The sequence below is a fragment of the Dasypus novemcinctus genome, chromosome 9, assembly GCF_030445035.2.
Source record: "Dasypus novemcinctus isolate mDasNov1 chromosome 9, mDasNov1.1.hap2, whole genome shotgun sequence".
NCBI lineage: Eukaryota > Metazoa > Chordata > Mammalia > Cingulata > Dasypodidae > Dasypus > Dasypus novemcinctus.
Window position 1 is genome coordinate 41,365,436 of NC_080681.1, and position 22,827 is coordinate 41,388,262.

General features: G+C 35.4%; 1 protein-coding gene across 1 annotated transcript in view; it reads left to right on the forward strand.

The window, feature by feature from the left end:
• COL24A1 (collagen type XXIV alpha 1 chain) overlaps positions 1-22,827 on the forward strand; it is a 365,386-nt gene that overhangs the window by 250,790 nt on the left and 91,769 nt on the right. The window contains exons 38-39 of the mRNA XM_058303231.2: positions 15,585-15,638; positions 17,651-17,758. Coding sequence (XP_058159214.1) covers positions 15,585-15,638; positions 17,651-17,758 — 162 coding nt within the window. The remainder of the gene's footprint in view (positions 1-15,584; positions 15,639-17,650; positions 17,759-22,827) is intronic.

Consider the following 22,827-nt stretch of genomic DNA (forward strand, 5'->3'; position numbering starts at 1 on the left):
AATCATGCCAACAAGTTGGGAGACAACGTGATTTACAAGGTAAATTTTTTTCACGTTTTTTTCTGTTCTTGTCTTTCTCTGGTTTGTAACCCCAGAACATTGAATCCCCTGTCAATGAAAGCCCCCACCCCATTCAGCTCATTTAAGTTTACAAAGACTTCAAGAAAAGCACTATATCGAAGAATACAAAAAAATACCATAAATGAAGCACAGATTGGCCATCTTACCATCCACATCATTACCCATGACAATACTGCATTTGGCAACAATTAAAATAATGGTATATCATTTCTGCCCCAAATCTATAGATAATTAAAGTAGCATATTTCACAATGATATTTGAAGGAAGGTAAACTAGAAGTATCATCTGTTGTTCTTGAGCATTGATAAATTGAATCTTTTTTCCCTCTGGTTTTAAGTAGTGTTAAAGTCCCTACTTCTCTTTTCTGCCCTCTCAATAATGGAAGGCTGATGGGTATACCACCACAGCAAATACAAAACATTGGATTATCCCCTTCCCCCCACCCCCACCCCCAAAAATACCCTTTTAAGTGCCATTGGGCAAGACACTGAACAATTAATTTTTCACTTGTAATTTCTCATAGAATCCTCCCAATAACCTGTAAGTGTTATTATTCCCAATTTTACAACTGAAAAAACTTCAGAGAGCTAAGAGGTTTATACAAAATAATGTGGCAGATGGAAGACCTGGACCTAGATTCCTTATTTTCCGACATCTGTGTCTCTCAGCTACACTTAACTTATTCTTGAAGTACCCGGTTTTTGTCTCATGTTTTGCTTTTCTAGGGTTCTTGATCATTTTTATCCCTTTCAGAGCATTCATCCCTTTCCCATTAGTATTGATTCTGAACTCAGAGAAGTCAAGTAACAAGTGCCAAGAGAGTATAGTTTTCTCCCTGGAATTCTTATCATTTACATTTTTACACAAGAAATCATTAATAATTACTAATACCTTAGCATGGATTTTTAAAATCAACTAACTACTTCCCTAGCAGAATCCTAAGGATTGGTGGGAAAGGGGCACACAGAGCTAAGAAAAAAGAAAGGCCTAAAACATGCCATCGAATAAAATAGCCAAGAATCCCAGGGACAGATGATGCTACATAACATCTGGTGATTGGCAGAACAGAGATGAAACAAGGGCTCAAAACAAAGCTTTGGGAAAATGATAAACAGGATTTCATCTGCTTCATAATTTTTCCCAGGAACAATCCTGCCCACTACACATGTTTAGTGCCTTTTTTAGTAACAACACATGTGTGTTTCCTTTTTATTCTTTTGTTGTTTGTCTTGGAATTTTAAATGCCTTTCAACTCATAAAGTAATAAAAAAAAAAAAACCATAGCATATTTCTCAAAAAAATTTTTGTGAACCAAGGAACTATTGCTTAATCAGACAGCCTGATGTTCGATTTATTTTTTGCACTTTTAAAATTCTCCCTTAGGCAATGTCACAAAGGTGCTACCTAGGATTCCTAAAAAAGAAAAAGAGAAAAAAAAACTTTTTTTTCCCAAAAACAAGAGGTCTTCTTCTAACTTTCTAGAAGATTGGAGTGTAAGACCTGGATTGAAAAATATGCCAAGGAAAATATGTAAAAAATTCCCAAATCCAAGATGTAGTCTTTCTTTGAACAGAAGAAAAAATATAGTATACTACGCTTGAATTCTGTGTTAAAATGTTCAGTTGCCTAAATGCATAACTCATGTATAATAAAAGAGTTTGGAAGCATCTGCTTGACTTATGATCTATCATTTATTTCTAAAATAAAAAAAGAAATCTCCCACTCTGATATCTAAGATCTAAACAAATGTGGAACTATAAATTCCAAAGTTAAATGTATAACATTTAACATGAAATTGTCTTGTCTTTCCTTTAGGTCAAAATTGGATTGGTTTATTAAAGCTTCGGTTTTTTTCTGTCTGGTTTAGGTGGTATGATATTAGATAGAGGTGAATATCTTAAAAGAAGATGACATGAAATAAAGCACCTCTCTCAAAGAAGCTTTTCCTAGGGATCTGAAAAGTGAGGTCATAAAGATGAGAAGAATATCAATAGTTAGTAAAGAATGATAAGGTATACATGGTTCCTTTCTTTCTGAGAGACTATTTACCTAAAAACCATGAAAAATAATCAAATTAGGAATTTGGGGTCAGTGGCAAACATTAGGATTAAAGGTTTAATCTAAATCTCTACCATCTAAATGGTTCCTATGACTCGTGTTAAGTTAGGCTTGTTTGTTCTGAACTGTTTGTCATAAAGCAATACAGAAATAAAAAGAGTCCTGGACTGACCACTGCACAACCATTGTTTAAACCTCTGCTCTGCCAGTAAAGAGCTGTACATTGTTAGACAGGTAATTCTTTGGTTTTTCAGTTTATACATTTGCATAATAAAAGTATTGGAGCTATGCAGAATCTCCCAAGGTTATTGTGTCAAGAGGGACACTAATCTGGCTGCTTAAATCAGAAAAGATCTTTGTAATCTATGTAACACATTAGCATGGGTGTAGGTTTTCTTTGGAAAAAAGTTTTCATAACTTCAAAACATCATTGATTTGAATGTTTCTAAATTTTTACTCAGGCTTATATACTATGATTCTATAAAATGTATTTGTCCCTTCATTCGTTCATTCAACAAAAATTTTTAAGGACCGCTTATGAGCCAAGGATTATGCTAAGCATTGGGGATACGGTACTAAAAGAAGACAATAGAAAAGAAGACTAACAATAGAAAAGATCATTATAATAAATGTGATGTTGGAAATAAACAGGGTTATAAATTAGAATAACTGGTTAAGGGTGAGGAAGTCAGCTGTCTTATTTTTATTAAGACAGTCAGGAAAGGCTTTTCTAAATAGGGGACAATTATGTTGAGACCTGAAGAATGAAAGGAACCAGTCATGCTCAAAAAACTGTGGGAAAGTCTTTTAGGTAGAAGAAAAAGCAAAGGCCAAGACATGGAAGTGAGAATGAGCTAAGGTATTTTGGGGAAACTAAAAAGAAGCTGCAGCATAGTGAATAATGTGAAAAGCAGTTTGGGATGATTTTGAGGAAATAGTAGGAAGTAGTTTATGAAGGACCTTTGAAGCCATGGTAAAAAAATTTGAGTTTTTTTCTAAGTTGTGGCAAGAAGCCATTGGAAGGTTTCAAGTAGATAAAGAACCTAGTCTCTGATAGAAATCACTTTAGTAATTTCTAAACTTTGATTAACAATATTTAGTTATTGGCTATCTGAAGGGATGCAATTTCAGGGGGAAAAAATTGAATGAAATAAATTTAAATTATAAAAACATGTAATGTGCTGACAATTCCACAGAGAAAGGATAGATTTTTTAACAATTTTAACAACCTCAACAACTTGCAGAAGAATGAAGTTGCACCTCTTCCTTATATGGTACAAAAAATTAACTCACAATGGGTCGTTTACCTAAATGCAATAACTAAAACTATAGGAGTATTAGAAGAAAACAGAGGAAAAAATCTTTGTGATCTTGGGTTAGGCAAAGCGTTCTTAGATATAATACAAAAAGTACAGCAATAACTCAACTGAAAAATGGGTAAAGAATTTAAACATATATTTCTCCAAAGATCTATAAATAAATGGCCAATAAGCACATGAAAAGTGCTCAACAGCATTAGCCATTAGGTAAATGCAAATTAAAATCACAGTAATATACAGTGCACTTCACATCTATTAGGAGGATTAATTTTAAAAAGACAGAAATTGCAAGTGTTGGTGAGGATAAGGAGAAATTGGAACTCTCATACATTACTGGTGGGATGTAAAATGGTATAGCCACTTTGGAAAACAGTTTGGCAATTCCTCGAAATGTTAAACATGGAGTTTTCATATTACCCAGTAATGAAGGTGGCTGGTCTGCTGCAGCCTGTGGACCGGTTCCGCTGGGGGAGAGGGCCTTCCGCACGCTGCCAGCGTAAGCTACGGGTTGTTGGGGCGACCTCTCTCTTGTCTCGCTCCGGGAAAGGACCGCGCTACAAACTCACGCGAACACCGGTCGGAAGAAGCAGGAGACTTTATTGGGAGAGCCAGCGCGTGTGGGCTCATGTGCAATCTGCAGACAGTTCAGGGAAGAGAAGGGGAAGGGGGAATATATAGGGATATGGTAATTTAGGGGAGGCACATGCGCCTTGGCCCTGCCCCATGACTCAGCATTTCATGACTCATCATGACTCAGCACTCCTGACTCATCATGACCCAGCACTTTCGATGGTACCCAGGCCCACAATACGGCCTATGCTCCCTACACAGTAATATACCCAAGAGAATTGAAAACATGCGTTCAAATAAAAACTTGGACACAAAAGTGTATAGCAGCATTATTCATAATAGCTCAAAGCAAAAACAACCCAAATGATCATCAACTGATAAATGAAAAATAAAGTGTATATATCCATATAATGGATTATTATTATATGGCAATAAAAATTGTATTCATCAAATGCAATGAATGTGCCACACTGATGAAAGAGGTTGTTGATGTGGGAGGAGTGGGGAGGTGGGGAGTGAGGGTATATGAGAACCTCTTTTACTTTTTAATGTAAATTTTGTGTGATCTATGTATCTTTTAAAAAAAGATAATATTAAAAAAATGAATGATATACTGATACATGTTATAATATGGATGAATCTTGAAAACATTATGTTAAGTGAAAGAAGTGTCCCATGAAAGACCACATATCATAGATTCCCTTTATATAAAATATCTAGAATAGGCGCATCTGTAGTATAGTATAATGGGTAGTGACTGCTAATGGAAACATGTAGGATAATGAAAACATGCTAAAATTGATTGTGGTAATGGTTGCACAACTCTGTGAATGTAGTTAAAAAACCATTAAACTTTAAGCTTTAAGTGGATGAATCATATGGCATGTAAATTATATCTCAATAAATCTGTTGAAAACAATAGATATGAGGTGGTACTTCTGAGACAATACAGCTACTCCCAAAAATTTTAAATAATCAATAGAGAATCACAGCTTTTCTGTATTTTGTCAGTAGGCAGCATCAAGCAGATGCTTCTCTATTACCAACATTTATATAATAGTATTCTTATTTCTATAATAATTGGAGAAAACTGTTTAAACATGTATATTGTAGAAAATGATTCCATTTTTTCAGCCTGCCCTTCAATCCTCTAAATATACAAATGGGTTTCAGTGGATAATGTTAACTTTTTTTTTCAGAAGGTACCAGGGATTGAACCCAGGACCTCATACATGGGAAGTAAGCCTCCAATCACTGAGCCACATTTGCTTCTCATTGAGAGTTGAGGTGTTCTTTTGTTTTTGTTTTTGATTTTTGGAGGTATCAGGGTTTGAACCTGGGACCTCATACATGGGAAGCAGGTGCTCAACTACTTGAGCTACATCTGCTCCCAAGCTTTTAAAAGCCAATATTTTGGAGTATACTATTACTTGTGCATTTCAGGACAAGCACTCGATTAAACCAACCCAGTAGCAATGCAAGTTCTGGATTTTGTCAAATGCTTTTTCTGCTTTAATTGGAGTGGTCATATGTTTCATTTCCTTCATTTTATTAATGTGGTATATTAACTTACTTGATTTTCTTATTTTGAATCACCCATGCATACCTGGGATAAAACCCATTTGATCATGATTTATAATTCTTTTATTATGCTGTTGGATTTGCTTTCCTACTATTTCGCTGAGAATTTTTGCATCTATGTTCATAAGGGATACTGATATGTAATTTTCTTTTGTTGTGGTATCATTATCTCATTTTGATTTTAGGGTGATGTTAGCCTTATAGAATGAGTTTGGGAGTGTTTCATCCTCTTCAGTTTTTGGAAGAATTTTAGCAGGATTGTTGTCATTCTTCTTGCAGTATTTGGTGAAATTCACTAATGAAACTATCGGGTCCTTGGCTTTCCTTGTGGGAGATTTTTGATTGCTGATCCAATCTACTTGTTGCTGGTCTGTTGAGATCTTCTGTTTCTTCTTGAATCAGTGTGTATAGTTTGTGTGTTTCTAGAATCTGTCTGTTTCATCTAGGCTATCTAATTTATTGGTAAAATTCATAGTATCTTTTTATAACCCTTTTTTATTTCTGTGTGGTTAGTAATATTGTCCCCCCTCTGATTTTTTGTTTGTGTACTCTCTCTTTTTTTTCTTTTTCAACCTAGCTAAAGGTTTAGCAATTTTATTGGTTATTTCAAAGAGCTAACTTTTGTTTTCATTGATTCTCTATATTGTTCTTTATTCCCTACTTCATTTATCTCCATTCCATTGTTTTTAATTCCCTCCTGGCCACTTTGGATTTAGTTTTTCTTCTTTTCCTAAATCCTCAAGTGTGACATATGTCTCTTGTTGAATATCTTTTTTAATGTAAGCATTTAGAGCTATAAATTTCCCTTTTCACACTGCCTTGGCTGTATACCATAGGTTTTAGTATATTGTGTTTTCATTTTCCCCAAGACATCTCCTAATTTCCCTTGTGATTTCTTTTTTGACCCCTTGGTTGTTTGAACATGTTGTTTAATTTCCACATATTTATTAATTTCCATTTCTTTCTCTTTATTTCTAGTTTGATTCCACTGTGGTCAGAGGATACAGTGCGTTATTTTAATATTTTTTAATTCTTTGAGATTTGTTTGCTACTTAATATATGGTCTGTCCTGGAGAATGATCTATGTGCACTAGAGAAGAAGTGTATTCTGCTCCTGTTAAGTGAAGTATTCAATATATGTCTGTTAAGTTGAGCTGGTTTATAGCATAGTTCAAGTCTCCTGTTTCCATATTGATCTTTTGTCTAGATGTTCTGTCCATTATTTCAAGTGATGTGTTACAGTCTCTGCTATTATGTAAATGTGTCTTTTTTCTCTCTTCAAATATGTTAATACTTGCTTCATATATTTTGAGCCTTTGCCATTAGGTGGTTATATGTTTATAATTGTTATGTCTTCTTGTTGAATTGACCCTTTTCAGTATATGGTGACCTTCTATTTCCCTTGTAACAATTTATGACTTAAATTCTATTTTATCTGGTATCTGTATAGCTACCCTAGCTCTCTTTTAGTTATTATTTGCATAGTATATTTTTTCCATTATTTCTCTTTCAACCTACTTGTCTATTTGAATTTAAAATGATTCTCTTGTATACAGCATGTAGTTGGGTTAGATTGTTATCCATTATGCCAATCTCTGCATTTTCACTGGAGAGTTTAATCCATTTACATTTAAAGTTACTATTGATAATGTAGAGCTCCCTTCTGCCATTTTGCTATTTGCTCTTTGTAAATATTATACTCTTTTTGTCCCTCAATTCTTCCATTAATGACTATTTTCATATTGATTTGATTTTTTTGTATTGTACCAGTCTGAGTCCCCTCTCATTCTTTTTGGATATATTTTCTATTTATTTTCTTTGTGGTTACCATGGGGCTAAAACTTAACATCTTAAATCTATAACAATCAACTTTGATTTGATACCAACATACATTCTTCCTATATTCCTCCCTTTTCCTAACTTTTTCTTGTACTTTTTATAAATTATATCTTTATATACAGTATGTCCAAAACCATAGATTTTCCCTTTTATGCATTTGCATTTTAGAAACTTTAAGAACTAAAATATGGAGTTACATTCTAAAAATACAATTCTACCAGTATTTATAATTATCCTATGGTTCCTTTATTAGAGGTGATTTTTTCTTTATGGCACTTTGATCCACTGTCTGGTGTCCTTTCCTTTCAGTTTGAAGAACTCCCTTAACCATTGATTGTAAGTCCAATCTAATGGTGATGAACTTCCTCAGCTATTGTTTATCTGGGAATGTCTTAATATCACCCTCATTTTTGAAAGACAGTCTTGCCAAATACAAAATTCTTTGTTTGGCAATTGTTTTCTATTAGGACTTTACATTTTTCATCCCACTGCCTTCTTGCCTCCATATTATCTGATGAGAAACCGGCATTTAATCTTATTGGGACTCCCTTGTACATAACATGTTGCTTTTCTTTTACCGTTTCAGACTCTCTTCTTGTTCCTGGCATTAGACAGTTTGTCTATTATGTTTCTGGGCATGGTTTTGTTTGTGTTTGTCTTTTTTGGGGGTTTGTTTGGCTTCTTGAATGTTCATATTCATGGGAAATTTTCCACCATTATTTCTTTGAATATTTCTTCTGCCCTTTTCTGTCTTCTCCATTTGGATTCCCATAAGGCATATATTGGAACACCTGAAGGTGCCCCACAGGTCTCTTAGGTTCTGTTCTCTTTTTTTTTTTTTTTCCATTCATTTTTCTTTCAGCTCCTTAGCCTGAATTATTTTTTGTTTTAAATTGTCTTATTTTCAAGTTCACTGATTCTTTCTTCCAGTCCCAATCTGCTGTTGAAATTCCCTAGGTAATTTTTTCTATTTGGTTATTGTGGTCTTCAACTCTAGTATTTCTGTTTGATTCCTTCTTAAATTTTCTATCATCTTATTGAGATTCTCATATTGTTCATTCGTCATTTTCCTGATATCTTTTTGTTCTTTCCCTGTGTTTTTCTTTATCTCCTTCAGCATATTGAGAATCATTTTAAAAATCTTTTTCTGGTATGTCCAAAGGAAAATATGTCCTTATCCTCTTCATTGGTGATTTCTGGGTTTTTATCTTTTTTTGTTTATGGGCCATCATTTCCCATTTCTGTGTCTTGTAACCTTTTGTTGCACTCTGTACATTTTAAGACTTTAATATGCTAACTCTGGGATTTATACCTGAGCTATCCCTTTAATTTGTAACCAGCTAGTGATATGTCAGAAATTTCCTTCAATACCAGGAACTAACAGAAATACACAAATGTAGAAAATACCTTTCACAGTCTTTGCAAATTGGCTCTGCATTGGCTGTTGCCCTCCTTCAGAGTTTAGCCCTCCTTTCAGGTTCAGCCCAAGGCAAATAGGAAGTGCATGGTCTTTTCTGAAGCTGCATCTTTTCCGGGGTTTGTGCTTGCAGGTGCCTTAGGAATTCCCTCATTCTTACTAATTCTAATACCCTCTCTTTTCCCTATGAACAGAACACCTCCCTGTTGTTCTATTGTTTGACTTTGCCTGGGCTGCTTTGACTTCATTGTTTCTTTTATGGTATTAGCTGTCTGCAAGATGCTTCTGCCTGCAGGAAAGTTCTAGGAGGATGAGCCCTAGATGAGTTTTATAGTTCAGTCTTTCAGACATCATCTAGATAAATTTGTATCAACATACTGTGTGCACATAAGGGTTTTGAGGGAAATGTCTCTGTCAGTTTTTGCTGGTTGTTCAAAGGTTCTCTGGGGAAGTGGCACCTGGAGTATCTTATGCACCATATTGGTCACCTGGAAGCCTTCCACAATTTTTCATAAATGCTTACATAAACTCATACCATATTGCCTAAACTGAATTGTTAGTGGGCAGGTATCATCACCAGGTAGTAGTGGCAGCTGATGGATGAATACTTGAATTCAGTGCATTTGTGAAGTGCTAATATATTAATGGGATTTATAAATTTCCTCTTATACCAGTCTTGCATCAAAATTTTAATATTTAAAAATATATAAATGTAAGTCACATAATCACAAATTCGAGGAAGAAAAGATATAAAGGATACCATCTCAACTGATAAAACAAAAATATTTAGTAAAATTTAATAACCATTCATTAAGGTTAGCTACCAAAAATCTACAATAACTATCCTACTTAATGGTGAAACATGAAAGGAATGAACAAAAATTACAGTTATTTAGCTTTTCTACTCAACATTTACTCAGAGTTCTAGCAAGTAAAAGAAAAAAGAAAAAAACAAAAAACTCCCAAAAAAGAGTTCTGATTTTGGAAATAAAAAAGAAAGAATCTACAAAATAATAGAATTAATAAGAGTTCAGCTTGATGCTTAGTATAAAATCAGTATACAAAAACAGATTCCATTCTTCTTCATCAAAATCAAGTAGTTAGAAAACTTATTTTTTAATAAAATATGAATTCCAATGTAATCAGCCACAAAATAAGCAACCTAGCAATAAATGTAACAAAATATTTGCAAAGGTTCATTGAAAAAAAATGTAAGTTTATTAAAGAAGACCTAAATAAGTGATAGATATTGCATATTAATGGATAAGAAGATGCAATATCATAAAATGAGCAATTCTCCCATAAAATTAATATATATATTCAATACAATTTCAGTCAAAATCCCTACAGGATTTTTTTCCTAGAACTTGACTAATGAAAAATGATTTTCAAATTGATGTGGAAGTTAAAAGGACCAATGTAAAGACAGTTTTAAAGAACATGTTGGGGAGAGAAGAAGGAGAACAACTTACCCTACCTGATATCATTATTTATTTATTTTATTATTATTTTATAGTAGGTACCAGTGTTAGTGGAATGCTCTGGGTTCTGGGCTTCTAGGTTCTTGGCTATGTAGCATAAAAGAATTTAAGGATACCCCATAGGGTGTGCAAGGGAGTAAAGAGTTTATTCAGAAACAAGAAAAGAAAAACTGATGCAACCCCAGACATGGGTGTGGTTATGCTGCAGGGTGAGATGCGCACATTGGGCCCTGGGCTAGACCTTATTAAGCCTTTCCTCTTCCGGCTTCCTGATGTTAGGGAGGGACTCCAGCTGTTTGCTGTTCCAATCAGTTGCCTTACAATTGCTGCCTTTTGTCTCTCAGGGGACCAATGGGAGTCCTGTTTGGAGTTATCTGGGGTTTCCCCTCGACCCAGAAAGAGTTCCAAATGGGACCTTGTGGCCAAGGTCTAGGCGGAGTCTGTCCAGCTTTGTTCTTAGTAGCATACTGTGGCAGTTTGATATTATTTATGAATTCCAAAAAGAGATAGTGATTATGTTTGCAAACTTGTCTGTTCCTCTGGGTATGATACCCTTTGATTGCATAGATTGAGCTGAGATGCCTGTGATTAAATTATGTTAAGATTAGGGCTTAACCACATCATTAGGTTGTGCAGGGTTGAGTCCCTGCCCTTTTTGTGGGCTATATAAACAGAAACTCAATCAAGGAGACACACAGAAGCAGATATGCAAGAAAAGAGAGAGAACTCCATAGACATGGAAGAGGCTCCTCAGTGCCAGGAAGAGAGATGAGCCCTTTGCCTGCTGGTTGATAGCTGGCCTTTTGAAGAGAACAGAGCAGCTGAGCCCAGAAAGAGACGAGCCCCAGGAAGAGAGACAAACCCTATGCCAGCCTACAGCTGAGATATACAAAAGAAGCTGGACACACAGCACCTTAAGAGGAAAGAGAAGGCTGAACCCTTCAGACATGTCCGTCATCTTGCTTCAACATGTGGCAACAGATTTTGGTTGAAGAAGTACCTCCTGTGGTACCTTGAGTTGGACACTTTAGGGTCTTGTTACTGTAAGCTTCTACCCCAAATAAATACCCTTTATAAAAGCCTACAGATATATGCTCAGAAGACTTGAATCTCTGGATTGTCTATATGCCAGCTGAGCCTCAACAGAGTTGTAACACCTACTCTCCGTTTCGTTGGACTTACCCACGTCAGCTAACGAGGTGAGGATGGTCAGCCACCACACAAGGAACCAAGAGAGTCTACAGCTGCAAGCAGGAGAATTTCATCAATCAACCATGTGGGATCTAAGCCCCTTCTTGATTTAGAGGTGGAGTGGACATCACCATTCCAGGGTTCTCAGGATGGAGGAATAGAATATAGATTAGAGTGGACTTACGGTATTCTACTATAGAACTATTGTGACTAGTAATGGAAGAAATTGTAGCATTGACGTGGAGAAAGTGGCCATGGTAGTTGCTGAGGGCAGGGAGAGGGAAGAAGAGATGTGATGTGGGGGCATTTTTGGGACTTGGAGTTGTCCTCAATGATATTACAGGGACAGATGCAGGACATTATATATTCTGCCATATCCCACTGAATGAACTGGGAGTGAGTGTAAACTACAACATAAACTATAATCCTTGCTGTGTAGCAATGCTCCAAAATTTACTCATCAAATGCAATGAATGTAACACATTAATGAAAGAAGTTGTCTATGTGGGAGAAGTGGGGGATGTGGGGAGTGGGGTAAATGGGAACCTCATATTTTTTAATGTAATACTTTGTGTGATTTATATATCTTTATAAAAAAAGAATAATATATTTTTTAAAAGCCTACAGATTCCTGGTACTTTGCTTCAGTACCCCTTTGGCTGACTAATACAAAGGGATTTCTGGGAGGAGTCTCACAGCCATGTTCTCTGAAGTGTCCCAGCTGCCTTCTCTCTTTCCCTATACTAATCTGCCTCACTGGGGATTGAACCTGGGATATCATACATGTGAAGCAGGTGTTCAAACAGGAGCTACACCTGCTCCTGATATCATAATTTATTGTTGAAGCTAGAATAATTAAGTCAGTGTCACAGAAGTTCACAGATAGACAAATAGATCAGTGGAGACAGAAGATAACCTAGAATCAGATCTAGGTATATTTTGAAACTTGTTTGATAAACTGATAATGCATTGCAGCTGTACAGGGAAAAGATGAACCATTCTATAAATGATACTGGTACAATTGCTTAACCAAATGGAAAAATAAATCCCTCCCTCACACCACACACACAAATTAAATTCCAAGCAGATTAGAAGACCTAATTGTGAAAATCAAAACTTTAAAACCCTAGGAAGCATTTAAGAGAATTTTTTATGACTTCATGGTTAGGGAGAAGGCAAACCGATAAGCATCTCTTAAACAATACAGGAAACAAAGCTAGAAGAAAAATAATGGTGAATTTGACTGCATTAAAAACTGCAAGCTTGTCTTAATCATAAGTTAAAATAAACAAGGTGAGAAGAGCCATTAACTAGGGGAAGAGATTTGTGATGTGTAGAATGAACAAAACACAAATATGAGTAATACATATAAGAACTCCTATGTATAACTCAACAAGAAAAGGACAGCCCAGTAGAATAATGGGCAGAAGATAGGAACCAGATATTCACACATCAATGTCCAATAATCGAATGAGGGGAAGCGGACTTGGTCCAGTGGTTAGGGCATCCATCTACCACATGGGAGGTCCACGGTTCAAACCCCAGGCCTCCTTGACCCGTGTGGAGCTGGCCCATGCGCAGTGCTGATGAGCGCAAGGAGTGCCCTGCCACGCAGGGTTATCCCCCGCATAGGGGAGCCCCACGTGCAAGGAATGCGCCCCGTAAGGAGAACCGCCCACCGTGAAAGAAAGTGCAGCCTGCCTAAGAATGGCACCGCACACACAGAGCTGACACAACAAGATGATACAACAAAAAGAAACACAGATTCCCATGCCGCTGACACCAACAGAAGCAGACAAAGAAGATGCAGCAAATAGACACAGAGAACGTACAACCGGGGCGGGAAGGGAGAGAAATAAATAAATAAATCTTTTTAAAAATATAATAATCGTATGAGTAGGTATTCATTCTTCCTAAATAATAAGAGATATATAAATGGAAATCACAGATAACAAATTTTAAATCTGATAGTAACAAGCATGATGGAAGATATAGAATAATTGGAGCTCTTAAACATTGTGAGAATATAAATTGACACAACCACTTTGGAGAACAATTTGGCAATATCTAGGATACTGAGAATGTATATATCCTACAACCCAGCAATTTAATTACAGGGTTCCATGTATACCTAAATGTATACCTAAAAAAACTCAACGTGGCACAGAGAAGCCTACGTAAGGATGTTTACTTTAGCATTGTCTGTAATAGAAAAAAAAAGGAAACCACTGAAAAGTCCATGAGTTGGAAAATGGTTAAATAATTTTTGGTTTTACAATAAATGGAATCCTGTAGCAGGGAAAAAAAAAAAAGAATGGATTAAAGCCATGCTGAATACCTTCAAAAACAAAACAAAATGTTGTGCAAGAAAAAACAAGTTTCAAAAGAATATGTTAAAAAAAAACTACAAACTAAAAAAAGTAAAACAAAACAAAATGTTTAATATGATGCTCTTTATTTAAATTTAAGAAGATGCAAAATAATCATATATTGCTTGGGTATGCATACAAATAGAGTAAAGGTATAAAGAAATGCACGGAAATGATAAACAAATGCCGAATAATGGTTGTGTGTGAGTGTGGAGGGACGATGGATAGTATCTTTGGAAAGGTGTATGTGTATATGGGGCTTCAAGCTTATATTAATTGTAACTATAAATCATAAATATGTAATATGATTTTTTAAAGTGGGTAGATGAATCTTCATTGTATCCTTAAGTATCTTTTTAATATATTTTTAAATATTGCGTAATACAGGCTAAAAGACAACAGAAATTAGAGCTAACATTTATTGAGCTCTTACAAGCCTAGTGTTTTCTGAGCTTCATATGCATCATCTCATTAAACTTAGTCTCTCATTGAGGAGAAGTTATTACACTCATTTTATGTAAAAGGAAACCAAGGCTTTTGGAAGTTAACTTGCCTCTGGTATTTTAGCTATTCGGTGCCAAAACCAAAATATGAAACTGGGGCAGTCTGATTTTCAAAAGCTCTAACACTTGTCCTCTGTGAAGGTAAATCAACCTCTTTTTAAAAGCCCTTTTTATGCACACAGAAGTCCTCAGTATAGTGCAACTATCATTTCAGCCTCTGGATGCAGCTAGAACTACAGCAATAGAACTGAGCTGTTTTGGCCTGGAAATCCAGTGACTTTCAGAGGCCAAAAGAGCATTTATTTGCTCAGGAGCATAAGGCATGAGTCATTTCCTTAGGTATCTGTTTATTCGTTCAACAAATATTTATTGAGAGCCTACATTGCACAGTGGTAAACCACAATTTATTTCTTGTCTACCTCATTTTTGCAGCTCATCAAGCTTTGGGACATAAATTTCCATTTTCATTTCCAACTAACGCTAGGATTGCTGTGATTAATTATTAGCCATTTTTGAACCTGCAGCCTGGCTTCCTGTAGCTGTCATTTAAGCCTAACTATTGTTGATCTGCAAATACACAATATTTAAAATATTTTAACTACATTTTACCAAGCAAAGTGTAAATTGAAAACTTTTCATCTACTTTCAGCTAAAGTTCATATTGAAATGAAAATATAAATTTAAATAGTTTAATATGACTACTTTTTCTTCCTTTATTTCCTCTCTCTTTTCCATAGACCAAAGAATATCTTTACTCCTCTCTACTTAATGAGATTTTGGAATTTTCCTTGACCATGTATTACATATGTTTTCTGATCCTATAAATTCAACAGTAACTCATAGAACTGAAATGGGTGCATTTGGATTTACTTTAATTACATTCTTGCTAATTACAATGGGTATGCTGAAACGAAGTGACTTTCTTCTTAGAGTAACATACAGCTCAATTTTTACTATATTGGTCAGTTTGCATGTGTGAGCTTACTAACTAGTAACAGCTATGCCTCTAATCATTATGACCTCCTTATAAATAATTACAGAAAAATATGTTGAAAACTAATTCTTATTTTTACTTAGTGTACCATTTAGTGACTGTATGATATAATAAGTATTCAGGCACTCCATCTTGTCTTTTCTTTAATCATTTATCTACTTTTATATGTTGCATATTCAGGGACCTGAAGGAATTGTGGGAATTCCAGGACAAAGAGGTCGGCCAGGAAAAAAGGTGGGTTTTTTTTTTACATTTTTCTATGCTGATTTTCTTTGTTCTGATATGCCCAGACCTACATAGAATGCTGTAGTGTTTTTATTAGTACTAGATATAAAATAATAAAGAATGGTAAATTTGCCTGAAAAAAAAACACATTTGTATAAATTAATATTTAATTCCATTTAGGAGTGTTTATCACCTTTTTTATTTGAAGGCAAATTTTCTACTTTGTAGATGATCTAAGGCCTTTGCTTTTCCTTCTTTTCCTGTTTGCCAAAAATTCTTCTTGTAGCCTATCTGCAAGAAAAGAAAGAAAAGGAAAATACTATGCCATTTGTGTACTCACTGACATCCTTAGTAAAAAATTTGTGGGGAAAGAGGAAGATGATTAGAATTCTCTCTGTATTTGTTATTAATTTGTTTCTCTAAATTGAAAGGTTAGTGATTGAATTTACTTTTCCTATATATTGGCCAAGAACCATGAAGTAAGGATATTTTTTGTTTGCTCACTTTTTATTTCACTAAAAAGTTTGATACATTTGTAAAATTCTACTATGTTACAATGAAAAATTCATCTTTGGATGGGATCAATAATTTGTTTAAAAATTCGTGAGACCCAGGGAGAAGGAAAAAAAGTGTGATATGGGGATATTTTCGGGACCTGGAATTGTCCTGAATGACATTGCAATGACAGATACAGGCCATTATATATCCTGCCATAACCTACAGAATTGAATAGGAGAGACTGTAAACTACAATGTAAACTATAATCCATGCTTAGTGGCAGTGCTCCAAAATATGTTCCTCAGTTGCAATGAATGTACCACGCTAATGAAAGAAGTTGTTAATGTGGGGAAAAGTAGGAGGTGTGGAGAGTGGGGCATATGGGAATCCCTTATGTTTTTTTGTGTAACATTTTATGCAATCTAAGTATTTTTTAAAAAGAAATAAAAAATATATTTTTTAAAATTTGTAAGATGTCGAAAAGGTTTTCCCATGAGGCTACAGCAGTTCTGAATATATTTATTATAATTAACTTCAAATCACTTTATATTCTAATACTCTAAGTCCAAGTCTATCACTTCTGCTAATATACTCCTAGTTTATCTTTCTCAGAATCTTTGGACAATTTAAGGGAAGAAATATAAATGAGGCCAATTTTAGTTGTCTTTCTTGTCCATGAAAATAACCCCAATATTGGAGTCTTTTTTCACCATACTTGGTAATATTATGCCAAAAATCAGCATTACAAGTAAAGTAGAATAATACAGCTCCTTAAAACAACCTGTACTCCTGGGAAAGGAAAATAAAGTCTATTTGGTGTTCTGACAAGATGACACACACAAAAAAAATATTTAAAATTCTTTAGTACTAATGAATACCCAAAATATCTTAACTCACTGTGGTCACAGTTTAGTTGATAGTGTTTCCTTGGCTATCAACAATAGAACACATTGGTTCCCACTTTCAGAAAATGCATAACACTTAATGTTATTTAAGAGTACATCTATTTTGGTGGAAGAAAAGGACCAGCCTAATGAAAAACAGAAAGTGACCAGTTTTCAGAGAGATCTGAACTGATGTTAAAATGTTATATAATTTTAAAGTCATACTCCAAGCTAGTGAGTGTTAATCCTGGATATAACAACAAATTTTTTTTGCGTTAAATGGATCTTTGTGGCAGTGAAGTTCTCTGTAGAAACAGAGAATAAATATTAAAATTCAAAATAGAAAGTTTGGTTATTTGGAATTCAATATTAGCACCAGATATCCCCTGCTTATTTGACCAAAATTATTTTTTAATATTCTTTTCCCGAAATTACTTTAAATTATATCTTTACAATAATTTGGGTGGTGGTGGTATGTTATTATTGTCAGTGGTGATCTATAAGTATTGTTAAACTACTACCTATAGAATTTTGGTTATAGAAGATCCTCTGGAATCATTCAGGTATATGATAGAGCTAATTAGACTAAGTATAAATTTGTTCTTTCTTACTTTTCTCTCTTACTAATGACATCCACAGGGTGAAAAGGGACAAATGGGAACCACAGGAGAAATTGGAAGCAGAGGTGCTCCTGGACAAATTGGGGAAAGTGGTCCTAAGGGTGCCAGAGGAACTAGAGGTTCTATGGTTAGTATTTTGATTTGTTTCCAGAACTGAGTCACCGTGGATGGAAAAGAAATGTATCCTGTCCTTAAAGCTTCATCCCTTGATTAACTTTACAGAAAAGGCAATCGTTCCATTGAAAACAATCTACCTCCATGGGATATGGAGAAGTGAAAGCATTCCACAGTATTTAAATGGCTTAGTGGTTTCTGGACCTGAAAAAGGAAAGGGGGAAAAAACTAAAACTGGAAATAAAATATGAAATGAGGTTTTGAAAAATCAGATTATAACTCCTAACCTAAGTAGAAAAGTTTATATGCCTAGCACTGAAAATCAGGATTTAAAATCTGTATAAAACTGCTGTCATAGATAACAAATTGCTTTAAAAAGTAGTTTTACTTGAAAATGGATTTTCTTTCTATGCTTGGGCTGTAGCTGTATCTGAAGATTATTTTTCTAACCAGCTATGATCAGTCTCCATAACATTCAAATATATCTTTTAATCTTTTGCATGAACTTTGTATGATGTTGGGAGCAAGTTCAACATTATATTTTTGAACCTATAAATGCAAAATGCTTAAGAGATTATCCAGTTTAGTCTTCTGTTTCATAAGTTTATTAAAAATGCATGTATAGGGAAGCAGATGTGGCTCTAGTGATAAGGCTTCTGCTTACCATATGGGAAGACCCAGGTTCAATCCCTGGGGCCTCCTGGTGAAAAAGAAGAGAAAGCATAGAAAGCATGCCTGCTCAGCAAGCTGAGTGCCTGCACGGTAAGCTGAGTGCCCACACAGCGAGCCGACTGCCCATGTGGGTGCACGTGCAGTGAGCCAAGTGCCCACATGGTGAGCTGAGCGCCCATGCGAGTACCTGCATGGCAAAACAAGTGCCCACACAGTGAGTCGAGTGCCCATGTGAGTGCCCACATGGCAAGCCAAGTGCCCACATGAGTGCCTGCATGGTGAGCCACTGCCCACGCAGTGAGCCAGTGCCTACATGGTGAGCTGAGTGCCTATGCAAGTGAGTCACGCAGCAAGATGATGATGCAGCAAAAGAGAGATGAAGGGGAGAGTCAAGGTGAAGCGCAGCAGAGACCAGGAACTGAGGTGGTACAATTGATGGGGAATCTCTCTCTACATCAGAGGTCCCCAGGATCAAATCCCAGTGAATCCTAGAGGAGGAAGACAAGAAGACAAAAAGAGAAATAGATAGAGAAGATCACACAGCAAATGTACACAGATAGCAAAAACAGCAGGGCAGGGGGAGGGGGGAAATAAATGTTTTATAAAAAATGCATGTATATTTCCTAATTTCCATTTAAATGTCTCAAATGCTACGGGACATTGTAGATCCCCCCAGGGCCCACTGGATGGAACGTGGGAGAGTGTGGGCTATGATGTGGACCATTGACTACGGGGTGCAGTGATGTTCAGAGATGTACTTACCAAATGCAATGGATGTGTCATGATGATGGGAGAGAGTGTTGCTGTGGGGGGAGTGGGGGGTGGGGGCGGTGGGGTTGATTGGGACCTCATATTTTTTTAATGTAATTTTTAAAAATAAATAAATAATAAAAAATAAAAAAATAAAAAAAATAAATGTCTCAAATGCTAGATTTTTCACCAAGGCCTTTTGGAGAGCATTGCATAATCCATCTGTTGTCTCAGAAAGTTTTGCCTCAGGTTTATTTTAAATATCCATTCCTTACTGATGTCTTAATATTCCAGGCCTTTCTTACTTCCTTTTATTTAAATTATTAATACCTTTGGCTTAGGTGTTTGAAAATATTATGTAATATGATTTGATTGATTTTTTTTAAAGCAACCACTTTTTTTATATATTATTTATGTATTTTTAAGAGGTACCCAGGAAGCAGGCACTCAACCACTGAGCTACACCCACTCCTGTGTTTTTTTAATAAATGTAAGAACTGATACATCCAAAGGATATTACCTTTGAAGTAGTCTCCTATTTTGAATATTTTTAAGTAAAAGAATACTCACTTTTTAAATTTTGACACGTTCTTCCACAACCAACATATGATATTAACCCTTTTGATATTTAATCATCTAATAAATGAAAAGTTGTATCATAGTTATGTCTATTTACATTTCTTTGATTGCAACTAAGTAAATTGTATTATTCTCTCCAGAAACTGCCTATTCATGTATCCTTTACACATTTGTCTATTGAGTTGTTCATTTCTTATTTGCAGTAACTCTGTATCTTTTCAAAATATTAATACAGTTCTGCTAAATATGTCGCAAAATATATTACCAATACTTTGCCTTTTGTCTCTCTTTTAATTTGTATTGTTGTATAGAAAGTTTTAATTTTCATGTAGCCAAACTTATTAGGCCTTTTTAAAAAATTTTCAGTGTTTCTGAGTTTCAGTTCTTTCTTAGAAATACCTCCCCCATCAAATATATATAAATATTCTTCCATTTAAAAAAAAGATTTATTTATTTACTTTATTTTTCTTTATTTATCCTCTTCTCCCCCAGTTGGTTCTCTCATCTGTCTGCTCATTGTTTGCTCAACTTCTCCAAGAGGCACTGGGAACCAAACCCAGGACCTCCCACATATGAGGGGAGTTCCCAACAGCCTGAGCCACAGTCACTTCTTACCGCCTGTAGGGTCTGCTGGCTTATAGCATGGGCTCGTTGTGGTGGGCGCGGTATCTAGCTCATTGTGGCAGTGGTGGCGGCTGCTCTTCTTCTTTTAGGAGGCATGAAGACCTGAACCCAGGATCTCTCATGTGGTAGGAGGGTGCCCTCAATCTGTTAGTGTGTTCCTGGGTAATTACCAACAATTTAAATTGTTAGGGGGCGGACTTGGCCCCGTGGTTAGGGCATCTGCCTACCACATGGGAGGTCCGCGGTTCAAACCCTGGGCCTCCTTGACCTGTGTGGAGCTGGCCCATGCGCAGTACTGATGCGCACAAAGAGTGTCCTGCCACTCAGGGGTGTCCCCCGCATAGGGGAGCCCCACGTGCAAGGAGTGCCCCCCGTAAGGAGAACCGCCCAGCACGAAAGAAAGTGCAGCCTGCCCAGGAATGGCACCACACACAGAGAGCTGACACAACAAGGTGACGCAATGGAAAGAAACAGTCCCATGCCGCTGACAACAACAGAAGCGAACAAAGAAGATGCAGCAAATAGACACAGAGAACAGACACCCAGGGTGGGGGGAAGGGGAGAGAAATAAATAAATAAATCTTTTTTAAAAATAAATAAATAGTTAGACCTATAATATCTTCTGAGATCAGTATCTTTTGAGTATTTAGAGGAAATGTTCAATAGCTTTTATTTTTTTTCAAAAAAGATCAGCTTTGGGCAGCAGATGTAATTCAAGTGGTTGAGCATCTGCTTCTCATGAATGAGGTCCTGAATTCAATCCCCGGTACAAACAAACAAATGAAAAAACCACCTTTCATTGGAGAGTGGATGTAACTCAGTGGTTGAGTACCTGCTTCTTGTGTATGAGGTTTTATGTTCAATCTCTGGCACCTCCTTAAAAAAAGTCAGCTTTTAACATGATTTCCTCATCATATGAACATTAGAATCAGCTTGTCTTGTTCCATTAATATTGAATATTTCAATAGGGAAATATAATATGTCTTTACTCATATCTTCTTTTATATCTTTCAATAGTTTTATTATTTTCTTCATCTTTGGATTTCCACCCATCTTCCTAGGTTTATTCTTCAGTTTTCATAGATTTTATTCTTATTGTTAATGTAATCCTTTTTCTGTTAAATTTTCTTATTGTTTATTGCTGCTATATAAGGAATCTTTTTATATTTTGATCTTATTTCTACTTTGTTGAAGTTAGTTGATGCTTTAGGTAAACAACCATATTGCCTCCTCTTATTTATTTTCTTGAGTCACTACATTGATTAGAACTTATGGTACTACAGTGAATAAAAATCATGATAAGGGAATCCTCTCTTGTGCCTATCTCATGTTGACAAATGTTGTTTGCAGTTATTTTGTGTGTGTGTGAGAGAGAGAGAGAGAAATCACAGGAGGGTGAGAAAGAATGAAGCCACAGTATTTAAAAAAAAAATCTCTTAAGTGATATCCAATCACTTTTTCCCTATTCTATGAGTTAGAAGTGAGTCACTAGATCCAGCCTATACTCTCAGGGAGGAAATGATAGGAAACATGAATACCAGGAGGTGGGGTCATTGGAAGCATCTCAGAGGCTACCTACAATGGCAGTTTTTAATAGAATGACTCCGTATTGTAAAGACTTCAATACTCCATATATCAGTCAATGAATTTAATAAAATGCCAAAGAAAAGACTAACACAGATGTTTAGAATTTGATAATTGAAATATTTTAAACTATGTTGGCTAGAAATAAATTTTGAAATAGAATGTCTTTGCATGTAATGTATGCAATTTATTTTTTAAACATACTTATTTTTCTAAAATCCTTTACATTCTTAGGTAAGAGGTTTAAGGATCATTATTTTTGCTTTTTTCAATTGTCTAAACCATCTTTCCTGTGGATTAAGGACATTTACTTATTAACCCCTAATTTATATGATTTTCTTATTTGTAAAATATTGATCATAAGAGTAATCACAGCATAATTATTATACATAATTTTTAACCATTTCTGTGTTAACAAATTTGACCAAGACTGAAATTATGTTCATCAAAGCATTGAAAGCTATCAATAAGTAAGGAGTTATCCTTGATCCCATAGTGACAGCATCAAAAACTATCAGGCTTCACTCCCTAATATTCGTTGATGCACATCTGCCACAAACTTTGACAGATACAAACTACATTTCCAAGAATTCACTAGAGACCAGTAGGATTCTGACAACTGAAAGTATTACTCTTAATATTACTAAGGATGTTCATACCAGAAGAAAACCAAATAGACTTCTTTTGGTGGGACTCTTGTGGTTCAAAGGAAAAGTAATTATTGGAGTATTATTTGTTGTTTTCCCATTTGGAACTAGGTAGAATTAAAAAAAAAAACAAAAACTAAAAGAAATGACTGAAATAACAGGAGTTAATATTTAATATAATCTATTATACATGTTTTCTCTCACTAATATTTATTTCGTTTTACAG